Raw genomic sequence first — 19,378 nt, 5'->3', positions numbered from 1 at the left:
TCACTTGGCAGTCTCTTCCTTCTCCCTGAAACACAGCTAACCAGGCATCCTCTTAACTGCCCTTTGTATCTCCTCTGCATAGTGTCTCCATATGGCCTTGGCTGTTATTACCCTAGGGTTCAAGGCCAGGCTATAGGTGTGCCCTGGGAACCCTTCTGCAATTGTCTGTAAAATTCTGTTTTTTGTTTGTTTGTTTGTTTTTGACACAGAGTCTCACTCTGTTGCCCAGACTGGAGTGCAGTGGCGCAATCTTGGCTCACTGCAACCTCCGCCTCCCGGGTTCAAGCGATTCTTCTGTCTCAGCCTCCTAAGTAGCTGGGACTACAGGCACACGCCGCCATATCCGGCTAATTTTTTGTATTTTAGTAGAGAGGGGTTTTACCGTGTTGCCCAGGCTGGTCTCGAACTCCTGAGCTCAGGCAATCATCTGCCTGCCTCAGCCTCCCAAAGTGCTAGGATTACAGGTGTGAGCCACCGCACCCAGCCTAAAATTCTTCTATGCAGACATTTTCCTGCAAAACTGATCTGTGACTTCTGATTCTCAAGGAGGTTAGAAACAGCATCAGCATCACCTAGAAAGTTGGGAAAGATGCTAATTCTCAGTCCCCACCCCAGACCTGCTGAATCAGATGCTCTGGGGGTGAGGCACAGCCATCTGTGTGTTAGCCAGGGCTCTAGTTGACTCTCGTGCATGCCAAGTCTGAGAAGCACTGCTTAACAGTGGCTGTAGTGCAAGCACAGCTGGGCACTGCCACTCCCTGCCCACTGGATCAGTGGCGAAGCCGGGCCCTCTGGCTCTCTGCAGCTATGCATCAGCCTCTTGTGTAGCACAGTGCTGTCTCTAGCCTCCTCCCAGAAGCTGGGGGTGGGCTCCATCAAGCAGGCTCCCCGCTGAGCCCCCTCTCCCTCTCTTCAGTACAACAGGCCACACAAGGAAACTCAGAGGTTGCTCCCCAGCTGGGCCACACTCCTTGCTTAATCAAGGTGCCTGTTTGCAGTGTTTTGTCCATGGTCTGCTTGGAGCAAGTGCCTGCCTCAGGAAGAGAAGGTTCTAGGCAAAATGAGTCCTCTGTCTTTTTTTAAAAAACTATGGCTCTATATTAGAGTCCTCAATCTTGAACAGTCAAGTCAAGGGAGAGGCTCAGGACCCAGCCCTCAGGACCAGAGGCTCAAAATGGCCAGAGGACTAAATGACCCACTTTCTCAAGGGTTCTGTGGTTAGGTTTGGCTCCTTGGCCTAACCTTGGCTGGTCTCTAGGCCAGCCTGAATTTGACTCCAAATCCTGGCTGCCTTGGTAGTTAAGAAAGCAGGTAAGGTAATGTTCCAGGCCTCTCTGCCGCATATCCCAGACCCCAGGCCCCTTGGGGGCTGGGCATAGGCTGGTAGCTCCCCGTGAACTCTGCTGGCATCTCTGATGCAAGCACAGCAGCTGTCAGAGGTCAGGTCTGCTCTTCCCTCCATGACCCTAAAAGTGGACAGAGCTTGTCCAGAGAGGTGGGCGAAGCTACCAGTACACTAAGGAGCTGCAGAGTCAGCCAAGAGAAACCCTCAAAGGGCAAAGGGGGAAGGGAGATGAGGAGGAAAGGAGCAGGAGGGGAACAGGAGGGAGGGAAGAGGACTGGCTTCCCTTAGGGACAGAGTGAGGAGGCGGAGCCACGGCCCCACTGCAAATCAGTACACCAGCACTTAGCAAATGCTCACTCTGCCAGAGCACACCAAGGCAGCACGGGGCTGGTGGCTGCAGGCAGCCTCTGGTGTGTGCTTCCGGGATGCCTTTCCCCACCACAGCCCTTTGAGCATCCTCCCTGTCTGACCTCTCACAGCAGGCTTCCAGGCTGGGAGGGCTGGCTACAGAGGAGCTGGAGCTTCTCCTATTACAGCATGCTGCTGAGGCTCTGGACTTTTCCCAGAGGTCTAGAAACCTCCACATTCCAACCAGGGACCGTTGTCCCACTGAAGGGTCATCTCTGGCCCAGCACCTCCTGGGATCATTCTTTTGCTGACCAACCCTGAGTTTCTGTCAGTGACAGAGAAGGGCTCTGGGGGGAGCCAGTGTGTCTCCCAGGGCTGAGGAGCAGCAGGGTTTCACTCTAGAACCAGGACTGTCCTGGGAACCCTTTGTTAAAAGTCCTGCCAACAGGAGTCTCCGTGGCAGCTATGTGGATTGGGGCTTTCCCTTGACACAGTGCTCCTCACTAGGGATGGTCTTGCCCTCCTGGGCACACTGAAATCTGGAGACATTTTTTTATTATCAAGACTGGGGAGGAGGAGGTGCTCCTGGCATCTAGCAGGTTGAGGCCAGGGATATTGCTCAACATCCTACAGTGCACAGGATGGTCTCACACAATAGTGAATAAACAGCCCCAAATGTCAACAGTGCTGATACTGGGGAAACCCTGGTCTAGAATCTAGCAAATCCTTGCAGCCCCGAGGTTTAAGAGGAGCGCTGGGAGGTCAGGGCCCAGATCCGGGTTGGATCATCATGAGTTCACTCCTGCTGAGGGGCCAAGGACCATGGGAAGGGCAAGGAGCCTGGGCAAGGGGGCCCAGATGCTGCCCCCACCTCTCTGGACCATGATAGGCCCTGGCATAATACACAGACCCCCGTCCCCAGACCCAAAAAATCAAGGCGTTTGGTACTACCAGTTCCCTGCTGCTCCAGCCCCAGGCAGGCTCCTGGCTTTTGGGCCCTCTCCCTGTGAGCCCTGAGACAGACAGATAGATGTGGAGATGAGGCTGTAGCCGGGCTCCTGGGGCCCTCTGGACTCACCTGTCCGGTGGCCTGGCCCGAGCCATCCGAGCACACAAACTGCACAAATTCCTTCAGTGAGTCCTGCCCGTGGTGGTGGTGGTAGCGGATGGTCGGGTGCGTGAAATACGGGCTCGACTGCTGGATGATGGACGTGGAGGGGAAGTGCAGGGCTGACGCTGTGGCCCGGGGGCTCCCTGCATGCACGTGGGCAGGGAAAAAAGGGCATCAGGGCCAAGGAGGCAGCCAGTGGGAGGGACAGGAGAGGAGGGGAGCTGCCAGTCAGAGGGCTGAGGGTCCTGAGGATCCTGAGCAGGTGAGGCAACCACCACAGGCACAACAGTTAAGGTGGCACAAAAAAGTCAGTCATCAGGATCCATGATGTTTTAATGCAATACAAAAAAATAGTAATAATAATCAAATAGGCAAACTAGGGTCCAAAGGCCAGCCATTTGTTTTTGTAAATAAAGTTTGATCACAACCAGCGCTGGGAGATTAGGATGAGGCAGATGAGGCAGGGTAGGATCTTGTCTTTATTTTATTTGGCTTTTTAAAAAAAGTGTTATTATTATTATTTGAGACAAGGTCTGGCTCTGTCATCCAGACTGGAGTGCAGTGGCACAAACACGGATCACTGCAAGCTATTCTCCTGGGCTCATGCAATCCTCCCGCCTCAGCCCCTCAAGTAACCAGCACTACAGGTGCACGCCACCAGGCCTGGCAGATTTTTGCATTTTTTTTTCTAGAGATGAGATTTTGCCATATTGCCCTGGTTAATCTCAAAATCCTGGGCTCAAGTGATCTGCCTGCCTTGGCCTCCCAAAGTGCTGGGATTACAGGCATGAGCCACTGTGCCCAGCCTAAAGAATTTTTTTTTTTTTTTTTTTTTTGAGACTGAGTCTCGCTCTGTCACCTAAGCTGGAGCGCAATGGCGCGATCTCAGCTTACTGCAAGCTCTGCCTCCTGGGTTCACGCCATTCTCCTGCCTCAGCCTCCCGAGTAGCTGGGACTACAGGCGCCCACCACGACGCCCGGCTAATTTTTTGTATTTTTAGTAGAGACGGAGTTTCACCGTGTTAGCCAGGATGGTCTCGATCTCCTGACCTTGTGATCCGCCCATGTCGGCCTTCCAAAGTGCTGGGATTACAGGCGTGAGCCACCGCGCCCAGCCAGTATCTTTTAAATAGAGATGGGATCTCGCCCTGTCATCCAGGCTGTAGTGCAGTGGCGTGATCACAGCTCACTGCAGCCTCGAACTCCTGGCCTCAAGCAGTCTTCCTGCCTTGGCCTCCCAAAGCACAGGGATTACAAGCATGAGCCACTATGCCCAGCCTCAACATTTTAAACCATTTTAAACAAAGACATGGCTGAGTGCTGTGGCTCATACCTGTAATCCCAGTGCTTTGGGAGGCCAAGGTGGGAGGACCACTTGATCCAGGAGTTGGAGGTCAGCCTGGGAAACATAACAAGACCCCGTCTCTACAATAAACATTTAAAAATTAGCCAGGGTGGCACACAGGAGGGATCACTCGAGTCTGGGAGTTCAAGGCTTCAGTGAGCTATAATCGTGCCACTGCATTCAGCCTGAGTAATAGAGCAGGAAACTGTCTTTAAAAAAAGAAAAAGAAGCCGGGCGCGGTGGCTCACGCTTGTAATCCCAGCACTTTGGGAGGCCGAGGCGGGCGGATCACGAGGTCAGGAGATCGAGACCACGGTGAAACCCCGTCTCTACTAAAAATACAAAAAATTAGCCGGGCGTGGTGGCGGGCGCCTGTAGTCCCAGCTACTCGGAGAGGCTGAGGCAGGAGAATGGCGTGAACCCAGGAGGCGGAGCTTGCAGTGAGCCGAGATTGCGCCACTGCACTCCAGCCTAGGCGACAGAGCGAGACTCCGTCTCAAAAAAAAAAAAAAAAAAAAAAAAGAAAAAGAAAAACAAACAAACAAAAAAAACCTGGTGTTTGCTTATCATACCCTTTTTTTGCAATAGTTTGGATTTTAAAACATATTCCATTAAAATATTATTTATCTTGATGACTGAGTTTTTGATACTTGCTGACACTCTGCACCTAAGGTGAGTGCCTCACTAGCCCTGTCTTAATTCAGGCCCTGGGTGGGAGACTGGGTGGGGACAAGAGGAGGCAGAGGGTTCCCTGGGGCTCCGGATGAAGACAAAGCCAGCATCTGCTCAGGATGGCCGTCTGACATATGCACACACATCTCCTGAGTGCGAGCTGGTGTGCACCCAGCCACTGCCACCTAGGCGGTGTTCTCATGTGCTCAGCCTCATCACTCACACACGTGTCCTCACATACGCGTCCCTGCACACGCAATTCCCAACCCAGAGCAGGCCCCAGCTCTTCCCCCTCCTGTCTGTTTCCAATCAGCTCGCTCTTGCTCTCGGTTTCATTAGAGGGCTGAGGAAACTTGGCTTCTCTCTGGAGTTCATAAAAGCTGAGTTGGAGCCGGAGGAGCCAGGCCTGCGCCCTCCTGCTGCCTGTGTAGAGGGCCTGGGCTCCCCACCCCCACCTTGCGGCCACCACACCCTGCCCCAGCACCGGCTGCCTCTGGGCTCCCAGCCAGGAGGCCCCAAGGAGGAAGCCAGGAGGTAAACCTCCTCGTTTTCTGTGTCCCACATACGAGCCCAGGAGATGGCAGGCGGACATACGGCCATGTCCAGAAAAAGTCCAGGCCTCTTGCTGCCAGGTGGGTGCCCAGAGAGGGAAGAATAAAGTGAAGGAGTGACAGGGCTGAGGTCTCAGCTTCCACAGCCTCCTGCCTGATCCTATCTCCTCAGGGCGATCTATGTGTTCTCATCCTGAGCACCTTCTCAACTGGGACGCTGAAGTCAGATAGCAGCCCCATGGCAGTGGGCAGTTCCTTTTCCTGGGGAGCAGCCCAGGTACCACCTGTCCCCTAGACCCAGCCCTTCCTTTCTAGAAAGTGGCAGGGAGGCCCAGACAAGGTAGCTACTTGCCACAGGAGCCTGGGCTCCTTAGGAGTACTCGTCTCCATCCAGGCCCCACATCAACCTGGGCTCATGCTGGCAAAAAACCAGAGCCTGGGCTCAGCCAGGAGCTGGGAGAGAGGAGCCAGCAGGAGGGCAGGGCAGAAGGCTGTGCCTTCCCGCCCACAGCTGGCAGGACAAAAGGAGAACTGGGCCAGAGTTGAGGAGGACTCGGGACAGGCCTATGTTGTGTGTAGCACCCACGCACGTGAGGAGTGAGAAGTGGGAGGTTGCTCAGGAGCCAGGTGGGCAGCCCAGGGGCCCGGCCTGGTCCTCGATGAGGTGCTACGTGAAGCAGGGGCCGGCTCCCATGCCCACCTGCTGCTGCACCACAGCCCACTCGGAGAGCTTGGGGCTGTCACTCGGGGTCAGCCCTGGCCCCTTCACCTGGCCAGCTGCCCCTAGATACTCAGCCACCTCCCCAACTGCCCCCCTCCGGGGCCCCCCATTTCTCACCTGGTCTGACTCCAGCAAGCACAGGCAGCGGGTGGTGGGTGAAAGCCATGCGCGGGGAGCTGCCCTGAGAGGAGAGGGCACTGCAGAAGTCCAGCTTTCCTGACTTCTTTAGAGAAGCCGGGCCTGGGGGGAGGAAGCAGCAACACAGGGCAGGTTTAGCTGGGCTGGGGTGGGCGCGGGGAAGGCGGGAAGCCAGCGGTTTGTTCCTTCTCTCCTCAGCCCCTCCCCGCCGCCCCTTCCTCCACCGTGCTCCCTCCTGCTGCTCCTTGCCCAGTCCCAGGCCTTGTTCTGGGCCCGGTTCCGAGGCCCTGTGTGTAGGCCAGCCAAAGGGTGCTTCTGACCAGAGAGGAAAACGAGGCCCCTGGGTAATGTGGGGTGGTGTGTGCCAGGCAAGGGGTGAGCAAGGGGCCCAGCCTGTGCCCTGGCAAGCAGGTAATGAAGTGAAAGGGTGGGATGCAGGACCAACATTGGGAAAAGAGTGCAGGAGGAACCCCAGGGCACCAGCCTGAGAGCCAGGAAGGGGTAAGTTTGGGAGGGACAGGCTGGGGTCTATGCCATGGTGCCCTAGGCCATGGGAGGTTCTGGCGGGAAGAAGCCAGGGCCCCGTTTAGGGAAGGGAGCACACAGCCATGAGCCCTCAGGAGGGACACAGTGCCCAACGAGAGAGCAGGGACAGAGGCCAGAGGACCCAGAGAGTCCTCGGGCTGCTCAGGCCTAGCCGAGCTGTGGAGGCAGAGCCAGAGGGGAGAGGACTCCCCCAGCCAGGGGACCCAGAAGTTCAGCTACCATAGGATGGGTAATTTCAGGGCTCTGCCCTGCTTCTGGTGCCAGAGGTGTGGGTGGCATTCAGCATGAAACAAGGGCACAGAGAACAACTTGTTTGAGGTCTGTCTTTAGAAATTCATCTCTGCCCAGTGGCCATAGCATCCAAATGACAAAGCAGGGCCCCCAGGGGGCCAGGTTCTTCTGGAAAGATCAACTCCCATCTTAGGCTTCGCTTTCAGGTTGTGCCCAGGCTGGGAAGGATAAGGTAGAGTTGGGGCAGATCTCAAGAGCTGCCATCCTTGGAGGACAAATCAAGTGAGTTTGGGTGAGGGGTGGAGGGGCTGCAGAACAGAGAAATAAAGAGCCATCTTAACTGCAGAGGAAAGGGGCGGGGGAAGGGCGAACTCCCAGCTGCCAGCAGAGGTGTTATCTGGCGGCAGCTGTGTGCCACCTGATAGCTGGCACAGTGGGGAGGGGGGAGCATCCTGCCAGCTGTGCACAGCTGTCCCCACGGCCGCACAGTGCCTCCCCAGCTGTTCCCTGTCCTGCAGCTGGGCCGCTTAATTGGCAATTTGTTGCAGCCCATGGAAACAACACACAGCGGAGTGAGGGGGAAAGGGAGCCGGAGGGTGCTGCAGGAGGATGTTGGGGGGCCGTGCGTGGCAGGACTGCCGGAAGGAGCAGAAATGCAGAAATGGCAGGCGCAAAAGCAGACAGCCAAGAAAGGAGAGAGCAGGAGCCAGGAAGAGGGGGGCTCCTCAGGAACTAGGTCTGGGCACAGGAGCCCAGGAGCCCTTGCCCCAGGAGCCAGCTGCAGACACAGTCCTCTATGCACCCCAGGGGCAGTCCTTACAGAAGGGGTCACCTACTGAGGCCCTGGCCAGGGACCCAGGATGTAGCCCAAGAGTCTCCTGGGCCTTCTCAACTCCTCTCTCTGCCTCTCAAGGCCCCCCTAGGGAAGCATGTGGCCCATGCTGGCTCAAGTCCCTGCCTGCCACGAGGAGACCCTGGAAGGGGCCCCAGAGTCACGCAAGGAAGCCTTCTCACAGAGGCCAGCCTCTGCTGGCCGTCTAGAGGGTCTCCAGCCCACCATCTCAGCCTGAGGCCTGGAGGCAAGCCCTCCTTTCCTCCTCTCAGGAGGAGGAGAAGCTGCCGGAACTTGCATTCGTTCTGGGGCAGCAGAAAAGCAGGAGTGCCTCCCAGCCCCACCCCGCTCCACCCCAGCCTCTGCCTGCCCACTTGGCCCGTCCCAGTAGGGGCATATCTGGAAAACATCAGACAAAGTACCATTAGGTCAGACCCTCATCTTTTGGAGGAGGAGAATGATGCGCAGGGCCCAGGCCTGTCCAGAGCAGACATGCCCTGTGCACAACCCACACGCGTGAGTCTGCACTCCCTGGCCCTGTCACACCCACAGTGAGGATAAACACAGGCTGTACCACTGGCACGTCAGTGGGGGGCTCTTGCAGCCAGCCTCCTCACACACATGTGCTCATGTACATGCACACACACACGCACGTGTTACACGCTCTCTTCCAGAGTCCTCTCTAGGTCTGTCTGCACCCTCAGTCAAGAATGGAGGTGAAGGGGGGTGGGTTCAACAAGAAAAAGATCCCTAGAGGGGACTGGGAAGGTCTGAGCTGGTTTCCTCTGTACTCTCTCCCCTTCACTAGCTTCCCTACCCGGTCTCAAAAGGACTCTGCTCATTCTTCACTAGACTCTGAGCCTCTCTCTGTAAAGCTGGGCCCTTGAGACCAGTGGTTCTCATCCTGGGAGGATTCTGTCCCACCAGGGAACGTTTGACAATGTCTGGAGGCGTTTTTGGTCATCAAAACTGGGGGTGGGGGTTTTGCTGCTGGCATCTTGTAGGTGGAGGCCAGGGATGCTGCTAAACATCCTGCCATGCACAGAACAATCCCCCCTACACAGAATGATGAGCCCCCAGGGTGAGAAACTGCTTTAAACCATGAGGCCACAGGGTGGGGCAACCTCTAGAGAAATACCAGGAGGGGCTGCGGCCATCCCACTGTGGGGCACCAGAGGCTTGGCACCCCCTCTGCTTCCCACCGCCATACCACGGGCTCTGCTGCTGACTCTGACAGCACCCCTCCTCACCTCCACTCCCTTCCTTCAGCCTGCTCTGCCCTCCCTGGAAGATCAGGAGGCAAGAAAACAGATGGGTAATGCCCCCTAACAGGGGGACAACTGGTGGGAGGCTCACTAGGTAAACTGAGAAGGGGACAAAAAGGCTCTGGGCTGCCCTTGCTCTGGGTCAGGATCCCTTGCACCCATACCTGCATCCACATCGTTGGGCCACCCGCTGGACTGGCTGCTGCCAGCTGCTGGGGAACGGCCTGTCCCGGGATAGAACACGTCGTCAACGGGGCTCTCCATCTCGCTGTCATCGATGGACTTGGGGCGCTTGGTGGTGCTGGGGAAGGAAGAAAGGGTCAGATGGGCCAAGGATGGGCCGAGGCTCCAGGGAGTGACCAAGTGTCCAGGCTAAAGAACTGTGCATAGATGGCCCTCTGGGTGGGGAGTGGTGCCGGCCGACAGCAGCATTGCTGGGCACTCGCTGTGTGCCCAACCCCAAGATCAGCCCTAGGGCCCCTCAAGCCATCAGCTTCAACCTGCTCCTCTTCCTCAAGCTCCTTCCCAATCTGTGATGCCACGATCCTCCAAGCTGCCCACATCAGAGAAGTCGGCAAAACCCTCAGCTGCCTCCTGTATCCCACCTATGATTTCCTGGCAGCCCCCAGGGCTAGGGTGAGGTGAATGACGTACTTGCAGGGACAAAAATGTCAGGGGGACAAAAATGCCATAAAACTCAGTCATCAATATAAAAAATATTTTAGTCCCTTTTTTTTTTTTGATATGGAGTCTCGCTCTGTCACCTAGGCTGGAGCGCAGTGGCGTGATCGTGGCTCACTGCAAGCTCCGCCTCCCAGGTTCACGCCATTCTCCTGCCTCAGCCTCCCAAGTAGCTGGGACTACAGGTGCCCGCCATCATGCCCAGCTAATTTTTTGTATTTTTTAGTAGAGATGGGGTTTCACCATGTTAACCAGGATGGTCTCGATCTTCTGACCTTGTGATCCGCCCATCTCGGCCTCCCAAAGTGCTGGGATTACAGGTGTGAGCCACCGCGCCTGGCCTAGTCCCATATTTTTAAAAAATCAAAATGAATGCCAAAAATCTCACAATTAATATAAATACCTATGTTTTAAAAAAAAAAAAAGTGGAGCGGACCTTGCCCAGCACAACTTGCCCTGGCCAGAACCCACATCCCTGCCTCCCAAGCAGCTCCCTCCCTCTCCATCCACCCCACCCCCCAGGCCCTCCCCCACTCTAGCCTTTCCCATGGCCTCCTAACTGCCTGTCAGTCCCACCCACACACACTGCTGCTGGAGAGAGCTTTCTGGAACACACACCCTCAGCATCCCCTGCTTAAAACCCCTCAGGGGTCCCTACTACCCAGGGATGAAGTCTAAATGCCTTCTTCTGGCCTCTGCAGGGTGGTCCCGCCAGCCTGTGCAGGCTGAACTGGGATACAGGCTACCCTCTTCTCCTGGAACATTTTCCCCACACCCCCCAACAACCCCCTCTGTGTCTGGGCTCAAATGTCACCTCCCCAAGACAGAGACCTTCTTGGACTCCCACTTCCAGGCAAAGCTATGCCTCGTGCGAGTTTGTGTCCCCAGGGCTGGGTCCTTCATGACAGCACAAAGCAGGAGCTCAGTGGGTGACTGTGCATGGTGGACTCTAAAGTGTTAGAGCCAGTGCCCTCAATGAGAGGTGACATTCTGAAGCACCCCAGCCTCGGTGACACAGCTGACTATAGCCACTGGGACGGCCCTGGCCCTGGCGGGGAGTGGACAGAAGATGGAAAGGCAGGGCCACTGGGCTCACCTGGTGGAAGGAGGGGAGGTGATGGACCGCCGCCCCAGGGTCACCTGGTTGATGTTGTAGTAGCTGGGACTCTCCAGGTCCGCCAGCGAGAAGTTGGGCCCTGATGCTGTTGCAACAGGAGCTGGGAAGAACGAGAGGATGATGAGGTTTGGAGGTGGGGGGAGGCCTGATGGGGTCTGTTTTGTTGTCATGAACAGCTTCCCAGAAGCCCAGGGTGAGTTTACTGTGGGGCCAGGAGATGGGAGAAAGTGGGCCATCTGGGCTGCTGAGGAACCTCCTCCCAGCTAGTGAGTCACAGAAGAGTCTTTGGTTGTGACTTTTTCTTTTTCCTCCAAAGCAATGGAGACTGGAGACAGGCCTCTCTGGAAGACTCTATTGTACCCAGCCCAGCACCAATGGAGCCGAGAGTGTCCCAGAAAGCATCTGTCCCCATCCACCTGCCCTAAGACCCCATTAGGAGGACTTCCCATGAGGTCCCACCTCCTCACTTTCAATCCCCATCCCTGGCCTGGAAGAAAGGACTCACTTACTCTGTGATACTCTCACCAGCTCCGTCACATTCCAGACCCCGGAAGTCACAAAACAGTCCTGGAAACTTAAGTGCCCTGAAGAAGGGAAAGGATGAGTGAGTCAAGACAAGGCCAGAAGGGGGCTGCCTGGCTATTTCCAAAGGTCTTCCCCACTGTTGCCTCTCCCTTCCAAGTCCCGTTTCCAGCTCCAGGCTGGCCCTCAGGTCTATACCGAAGAGGGGGGATTCTCTAGGTGTGCCCCCATCCCCTCAGGACGGCAGGCTAAGCTCAGTCAAGGGACAGCTGAATGAAGGGGAAGAAGTGAGGGTGGCCAGGGCAGCCAGGGTGGGGGAAGGAAGTGGAGGGGCATGAAGGATAAGGGCAGCTGGGCAGGTGGGGGGCACTGACCATTGGGCAGTGGTTTGATGTCCGCATCTCCTTGCTGGTTTGAACTATCTGATTGTCCGGATTCTGCAGGAGACACAAAAGGGGAGAATGTGTCAGGAGCAAAGTTCCCCATAACCACCAGCCAAGCATTGGCCCCTCCAGCCTGGTGCAAGAGCAGGGAGGGCCCACTCTGGCCACAGAAACCTTCACCCCACCCTCTCCCCAAACCAGCCCTGGGAGGCTCTGGGAGACCCAAAGCGGGGAAGGAAAGACAGGCCCAGTGCAGGTTTCTCAGCCTCAGCACTGCTGACATTTGGGCTGGACTGCTCTCTGTGGTGGGGACCATCCTGTGCAGTGTAGGGTATCTGAGCAGCATCCCTGGCCTCCACCCACTAGATGACAGTAGCACCCCAGTTGTGACAACCCAAACTGTCCCAAGACATTGTCCACTGTGCCCTTAAGGGCAAAGTCACCCTCAGGTAAAAAGCACCAGCCAAGAGTCAGGAGCAAAGAGGGGTCCCAAGAGAGAAGTCAGAGACCATCTCTCTCCACAGTGGGGACAGACCCAAGGGTCCCCCATCCCCCACCCAGCTCCAGCTCCCAGAGGAGCATCCCCTTTCCTAACTTGGTTAATTGAAGCCATTCCTGTCTGCCTGCGCCTCCCCCACCTCACCTTTATGCTCAGAGGCAGTGCCTGGCAACCCAGAGGGGGGAGGTTTGCCCTGACGCTGTCGCCCGCTCTGTGCCAGCCTGTCTGGGCTGTCTCATGCCCCGGTGCCACAGCTGCTCAGAGGGAGCCCCGAGACAAGGGCTCATTGTGCAGTGGGAGCTCACAGAGGGCTGGGGGCAGGGTGGAGTGTGTGTGTGTGTGAATATTTTGCTGAGCTTGGGAAAGCCCCCCACCCCTGTCCCCCTGGTCCTCAAAGCTTTGTGTGCCAGGGGCACAACGGGGACCTCCAGAATGCCTGCCTGGGCATGACAGCTGGCGAGAGGGTGGTGGAGGGGGGCCAGGCAGGTTGTGGGGCAGGAGGAAGCCAGGCATTTGGTGAAGAATCAGCTGCTCGCAGGGGGACCACATGGGGGTGGCATCTGAAAAACGTGCCTTGGTATTGGCCAGGGCTTTGCCTGACTTTAAAGAGCATTCCTGCCTCCTGGGTCTCACCACCACCCTGATTCAATCTGCTAGCCCCCACCATAAAGGAGGTTCCCAAAAGGTGACATCAGCCCTAGGGTTGGGGCGAGGGACCCCATTAGTCACTTGGGAGGCAAGGAACAGAGCTGGGTTCTGGGGCTGGAGGGCAGGATGCAGCCCACCCGGGTGGCACCCCTGCTTGCAGCATGAGGGCCCCACCATGTCTGGGGCTGAAAGCACTGGCCATGCTCCAGGCTGCCTGCCTTAGTGTAATGGGTGAAAAAGGATGACTGTTTCAGGCCCCACTTCCCCTCCACCCCATCCCCACTTAACTTTTGATTTTTTAATTCCAAAAAATAAATACTATTGTAGCGAGTCAAGAAATAGTAGCTCTTTTTAATACCAAGTGCTAACACGTGCTTTTAATATGGAAGGATATACTTCACCACCTCTGGTTTGGGGTGTATCCTTTCCATACCTCCCCTTTCGCTCAGCCCTGGTGGTATGTTTGGCAAAAGAGGTTCCCACCCTGAGCCATCTCTTTGTTAATGGCACTCTCTGCTCTGGAGGAAGCCCACCCATGTTCCCTGAGAGAGCAACCTCTCTGTGCCATAGCATGGTGTGAATGTGAACTTTCTTGATACTACCTCACTCTTTCACCTTGGCCCGTTGCTGGGTTTTTGGGTCTGATTTGAGCCCCAGCCGGTCCGGGAGTGGCAGCCAAGGGGTCTACCGAGCAGGCAGCCCGCCCCAGGGCCTCCTCAGACCCCAGTCCTGTGGCTGCTCTAAATCATGGCTCGGGAAGGGCACAACCTCAAGACCCATGTGCAGAGCTCAGCGAGGGGCATGTGGTCTCCACTCTGCTGCCCAGGGGTCTCTCTGCTATGAACCCCACCCATCCTAGGGACAACTTGGTCCCCATCAAGCCCTCCAGAGCTGGATCAGTGGAGTCAGGGGGAGAAGGAGGAAGTCTCACAGTCCACCCCATGGGAGCGGTCCCGACCCACTGCGAAAGGCCAAGTGGAGATGGCAAGCCATGTGCCCGTGCACACGCGTGTGTGGATGCGCACGCGCGTACCCAGCCCAGGGACAGCCGAGAGGGAACCCGACAAAGAGATGGAGGTGGGCCAGCGACTGAGGCAGAGACAAATGGGGCTCCAGGAGAGCGCGACAGACAGGAAATCCTTCTAAATCAGGACACAGCCCCAAAACGTTATTGCTGTTATTACTATTAGCTCTGTGTAAAGGAGCAAGTGGGAGCAAGGATCCGGTGCGAGTGAAACCCCTGCCACGCGCCTCCCGGCGCTGCTCCGGGCGCTGCTGGCAGCCATTTTAGACCTTGGCAGCCATCTTACGGCTGGCGGCCTCAGCCGGAGGCCCACAATGCCACGACCGCCGGCCCCTGACATGCTCAGCTCAGCTCCAGGACAAAAGGCAGAGACATGGGAAATCTGGACCCAGGCTCGGAGGCACAGGAGCCAGGCCTGCGGCCGGAGCAGCTGCAAACAGGGCCCCACTGATCTGCTCAAGTGGTGTTCCCCTTCTCCCCCCTGGCCAGCACAGTGAAAGGAGCAGGGAAGGCTGAGGCCAGGGGCAGGGAACACTGTAGCTCTACTCAAAGGTGGCTAAAGTCCTCACAGGCCATCTCTAGGCCCAGGGCCTTAACTAGCTCAGCAAGAGTAGACCCCTGCCCCAATAGGGCCGCAGGTACCTCGCGACACCAGGGATGTGACAGGGGAAGGTCTCTGAGCACCCTGTCAGCTCAGGGATGTGCCTTGGATAGATGGAGGAAGGAGGCTGGCAGGAAGCAGCCAGTGGCTGCAGGGCCCAGAGAGGCCACTAGGTCCATGGTGAAAGGGCTCCTGGGGAGGCAAGGAGACGTCCTGCCCACCAGAGGCGCAACGTGGGCCAGCTTTCTTACCTGGCGGGCTCTTTGAGGAGCCTTGCCTTGAGGTCTACACCTGCTCTGGACAGGTGACAGGAGCTGCAGAGCACCTCCATGTCGTGACTGCCTTCCCTGTCTGGGCTTCCCCGGGGGAGGGGATAACCCTGGGATTTGGGACAGAAAGGAGGAAGGCCCCTTTAGGATGCCCCTCCCCAGGCCCTGCCTCGTGGCTGCTCTGCTTTTATCTGGCAGAATGGGGCTTATCAGAGCCACCAGCTGAACAAATACACAAATCCACGGTTAGTGAGAAAAAACACTCTGCCTGAACTCTTTATCTCCTGTTCACAGGCCCCGCACGCTGCCCACTGCCAATAGCACAGGAGGGGACCTGACTGCAACACGGCCGGGCTCTGTTCTCCACTCTGAAGGTGGAGGGCGGCCTCCCGGACTCTGGCCGGGCCTCCCACTCAGTCTCCACACTCTGTCTCTTGGCCACCCCCCTTCTTCCCTCCTTGCCCCTGAGCCCGGGGTGGCTCTCCCCTGGCAGTCCCTGCCAGGCAGGCGTACATGAGTGAGCCCCTGCCCACAAGGGAGCCCCCTCCAGTGTCTGCTCTCTCACTGGGGACAATGGGCCAGCTGGTGGCCTGTGGGCCAGTGGAGAGGCAGGGACAGTGTTGGCTGGCACAACGCGGGCAGGTGCCGGGCTCCATCTTTCATCTTTTATCCTCTGTCGTCGGCCCATGCCCCTGAGGGCTGTCTCTCTGATTCCCCAGTCTTCTGGGGCCATGTCCCCTGGAAGCCTTTCTGGCCTCAGGCTTCTCTCCAGCCTGCTTTCCAGCCAGTGGGGACACTAACTGTACACCCCCAAGTTCAGGGCCACCCAACCACCCTCCCAGTCTCTTCAGGGACTGTGGCTCCCAGCGCTCCCTGGAGATACTGGTTGGAGATGGGATAGAGTGAGTCCTGCTGCTTCCCCTCGCCCCACACCAACTCAGAGTTTCCCTCCATGCTGGTGCTGGAAGCTGGAGAGTTCTTTCTGTGCTCTCAGCTGCTTCCCACTCGGCCCATCAAATGCAGCTGCCTAAAACCTGAGCCCAGCCACTGTGTTCGACAGGTGCCTTGGCCAGGCTGGCATTCGGGGTCCCTGGTTTCTGGGCCAGGCTAGGGGAGGGAGAGTACCTCAGAGCCCACAGCTCATTCTCGATGCTGTTTGGGGGTGTCAGGCTGGCTCGTGTCACACAAACACGCAGCTCTGCTGGCTGTCCTTCTGTGGGGACCTGGGCTACTCGTGAGATCCATGTCTCTGAGGCAGAGGCCTCCCCTGCCCATGGTTCTGGCCACTTTGCAGGCTTCTGGAAGGGAGGGCTATGAAGGAGCAGGCGATAAGACTGGACTCTGTCTCCGCATGGGCCCAAGCGGGCTCTGCTGAAGAAGCCTTTGAAACGGGATTTGGCTCCAGGTTCTGGGCCCACTCTGTATTCATCTGCACACCACTGGTCATTCCACAGCAACAACAGCTTGTGGGCTGGTGGCCTCTGGCAGTGCCCAGACCAGAGCCAGGCTCAGCCAGGTGGCCACTCTGGGCCCCTCTCTTCCTTGGGGGCCCCTCAGTATCCCCTGAAACAGCCACAAAGTTCCCCTGCAAAATTGCCCTTCTCACACCCACACCAGTTCCCCTTCTCAGCCCCTGGAACCAGTCTCCACCTTACTTCTTTTATTCAGCTCTCTGCCTTTCCCCCTGGATCCCCATTTCTGATCTTACTTCCCTGTCTCCCTTGGCTCCCCTCCCTCTGTCCTTCCTTTGCCTCCCCCTCACCTCTTCAGCAGCCCCCCCCTTCCTTCTGCTGTTTGCAGGCACGTGTGCTTGTGCGTGTTTCCGAGAGGACTCTGCCTCTTCAGTAGAGCTCTGGAGGGGAAGCTCCAGGAGGAGCCTGGGGTTGCACATAAACTCCAACTGACAGCATGGTTTTTTTTGTTTGTTTGTTTTGTTTTTTTTTGAGATGGAGTCTCTCTCTGTCGCCCAGGCTGGAGTGCAGTGGTGCGATCTTGGCTCACTACAAGCCCCACCTCCCTGGTTCATGCCATTCTCCTGCCTCAGCCTCCCAAGTACTGGGAACTACAGGCACCCGCCACAACACCGGCTAATTTTTTGTATTTTTAGAAGAGATGGGGTTTCACAGTGTTAGCCAGGATGGTCTCGATCTCCTGACCTGGTGATCCACCCGTCTCAGCCTCCCAAAGTGCTGGGATTACAGGCGTGAGCCACTGCATCCAGTCGCATGTTGTTTTATATATATATATATATATATATATATATATATATATATATATATATATTTTTTTTTTTTTTTTTTTTTTTTTTCCAGCTACAGATGGGGAGATAGTTATGGCTCCCACTAGGGTGAGGGAGGAATTCCTGCTGGCTACAGCCAACACTGGCCTCAGCTCCCACTCGAAACAAACTTGTGCTGTGAAAGGGGCCATGTATAATTTGCTGGCCAATTGCCCCCACGGACTTCGGCCTAACAAGTTTTATGGAGACTGAGGGGTGTGCACAGATTTGGCCTTAGCTGAACCCACATATGCATACCCAGGTATGTGCATACACTTGGATGCATACACTCATATGCTCAGACTCAGACACACACACACACACACACACGGAGCTGCCACTAGCCACTTCTTGCTGTCAAGAAAGGGTGGAGTGAGATGGTACATCTGGAGCCACCAGAGACGAACCCCCTTCAACTCTGCAGGAACCGCTGGCCTTTGGAAACGGGGAGAACAGCCCTTGGGGTGTGCCTGCCCATCCCCTCGCCCTCCCAGTCCTGACATTCCACAAGCAAGTGGGGGTACATTCTGTTCTGGGGGTGCCTCTGGGCAGCTGCAACACCCCATCCTCTGAAGGACTGATGCGATTCTGGGGCCAATCACTGGCCCTCCCAGCACTGCACCCCCCTCCTACTTCTCTCCCCCTTCCTCTGAGATTCCGGAGCGTCCAGCGCACGGGAAACCCAATCTCAAGGGGAGCCAGAGGCCCCGCCTGTAGCAATCAGAGCTGGAGAATGTAACTATTGTGCCTCCTGAAACTCAAGTCTGAGAATCTGAGACACCCTGAGGAGGGGAACGGTGGATAGATGGGGGGCTAAGGAGACAGGTCACAGAGGGGTTCTCCCCGTCTCAGCAAACAGGGGACTCAGGGGACCAAGGAAGTCCTTGAGAATGCAGGGCAGCCAGAGGGCAGACCGGGGGCATGAGGCTTGGCCAGGGCCTGGGCCCACGGGGCTTCTAGGATTTTCCTCTCCTTCTCTCCATTCCTCACCCTGCCCCACCAGCCACCATGCATGTGCACACACACATGTGCACAAACACACACACACGCGCACACACGCACACACACACATCCTGGAGTCATCCTGAGGTGGCAGGTTTTTCCTTCCTCTGTCATCCCTAAAGTCTCACGTGGTTTAAAGCAGGAGCCTGAACAAGAAGCATAGCCCTCAAGCTGTGGGTGGGGGCAGGGATAAGGACAGGGGAACATGTCACCCCATTATCGTCCTCTCCCCTTTCCTCATTCCCTCCCTGCTCATAGGTCTAAAGGGGCTTCTGCCTTTGACTTGACTGACCTGCTGGAGATGGGGGAAGAGGACATGGCAGAGGGGATAAGTGACAGGAAAGAGGAAGAAACCGAGTCACACCCACATGTGGTCTAGGCCTGCTCTGGCTGCCCCTAGGGCCTAGGCTCAAGGAAAGCCATTGTGGGGTGGGGGGAGTAGGGAAGGCACAGGAACCTGGCAGACGAAGGGCCAGCATCTGGATGGGACATTCCCCTCTCCATCCCCTGACCCCAGGAAGAACTACTTTCTCCATTCCAACGCATCCTGGCCTCTACGGGTACCCCTGGAGCAAGTGCCAGGCTTGGCTACTGCAGGACTCACAGCTCAGCAGTGAGGCTTCGGGAAGCGAGAAGAAAGCAAGTCCATCAGCTCATCTTGTACCCAGGAGACCAGCAGAGCAGTCTCACGCTTCATCTGAAAGCCTCAGGCCCCACACAGTGTCGAGGTGAAGAAGGCCTGTCTCCTACAGTCCTTGGTTGCCTCCCCTCCCCATGTGGAGATGGACTCCTAGCCAGAAGCCTTCCAGCCACACAGCCCATCACTGCCTCCCTCATATAATGAGAAAGGTGTTCCTAAGCTTAAAATTTTCCTCCAAGAAAACAACAGAACTCCCGCCTCCCTTCCATCCCCAGCAAGTGGCCCCGGAGCCCTCCAGGGAGTTCTTTTGGTGTGAGCTACTCGGTGTTCTCCTGTTCATTAGCAGCCGTCCCCAGCCCAGGGAGAACTCCTGGAGATGGGCCCAGGCATGGAGCGGCAGAAGCAGCCAGGAGGCACTGGGGAACTGAATGCTCAGTTGCTCTTCCCCAACGGATGACAGGCAGTGGCCAGCAAAGGAGAGAGAGAAGCGATATGCCCCCTGGTGCAGAGCAGAGCACCCAGCAGGTGGACAAAGGCCCACCTGCCAATGGCCACTCCAGGACCAGCCCAACCGTTAATAAATGAGACCCCCAGCCACAGCAGCAATGG

At 56.7% G+C, this 19,378-nt stretch overlaps 1 protein-coding gene across 12 annotated transcripts in view; it reads right to left on the bottom strand.

Moving 5' to 3' along the window:
• The window catches only part of NFIX (nuclear factor I X), a 103,670-nt gene that overhangs the window by 14,130 nt on the left and 70,162 nt on the right, over positions 1 to 19,378 (bottom strand). For 9 of the 12 annotated variants that reach the window (XM_055235712.2, XM_055235718.2, XM_055235714.2 and 6 more), the window contains 6 exons: positions 11,800 to 11,862; positions 11,413 to 11,487; positions 10,883 to 11,003; positions 9,270 to 9,406; positions 6,211 to 6,333; positions 2,772 to 2,947 (listed from right to left, as the gene is read on the bottom strand). In XM_055235712.2, coding sequence (XP_055091687.1) covers positions 2,772 to 2,947; positions 6,211 to 6,333; positions 9,270 to 9,406; positions 10,883 to 11,003; positions 11,413 to 11,487; positions 11,800 to 11,862 — 695 coding nt within the window. The remainder of the gene's footprint in view (positions 1 to 2,771; positions 2,948 to 6,210; positions 6,334 to 9,269; positions 9,407 to 10,882; positions 11,004 to 11,412; positions 11,488 to 11,799; positions 11,863 to 19,378) is intronic. The other 3 variants (XM_055235708.2, XM_055235716.2, XM_055235719.2) reach the window with 2 other exon arrangements.

The sequence above is a fragment of the Symphalangus syndactylus genome, chromosome 13 (assembly GCF_028878055.3).
Source record: "Symphalangus syndactylus isolate Jambi chromosome 13, NHGRI_mSymSyn1-v2.1_pri, whole genome shotgun sequence".
In the NCBI taxonomy this organism is placed as follows: Eukaryota; Metazoa; Chordata; class Mammalia; order Primates; family Hylobatidae; genus Symphalangus; species Symphalangus syndactylus.
The sequence above is the reverse complement of the archived record's forward strand: the minus strand, read 5'-3'. Positions and strand labels throughout refer to the sequence as shown.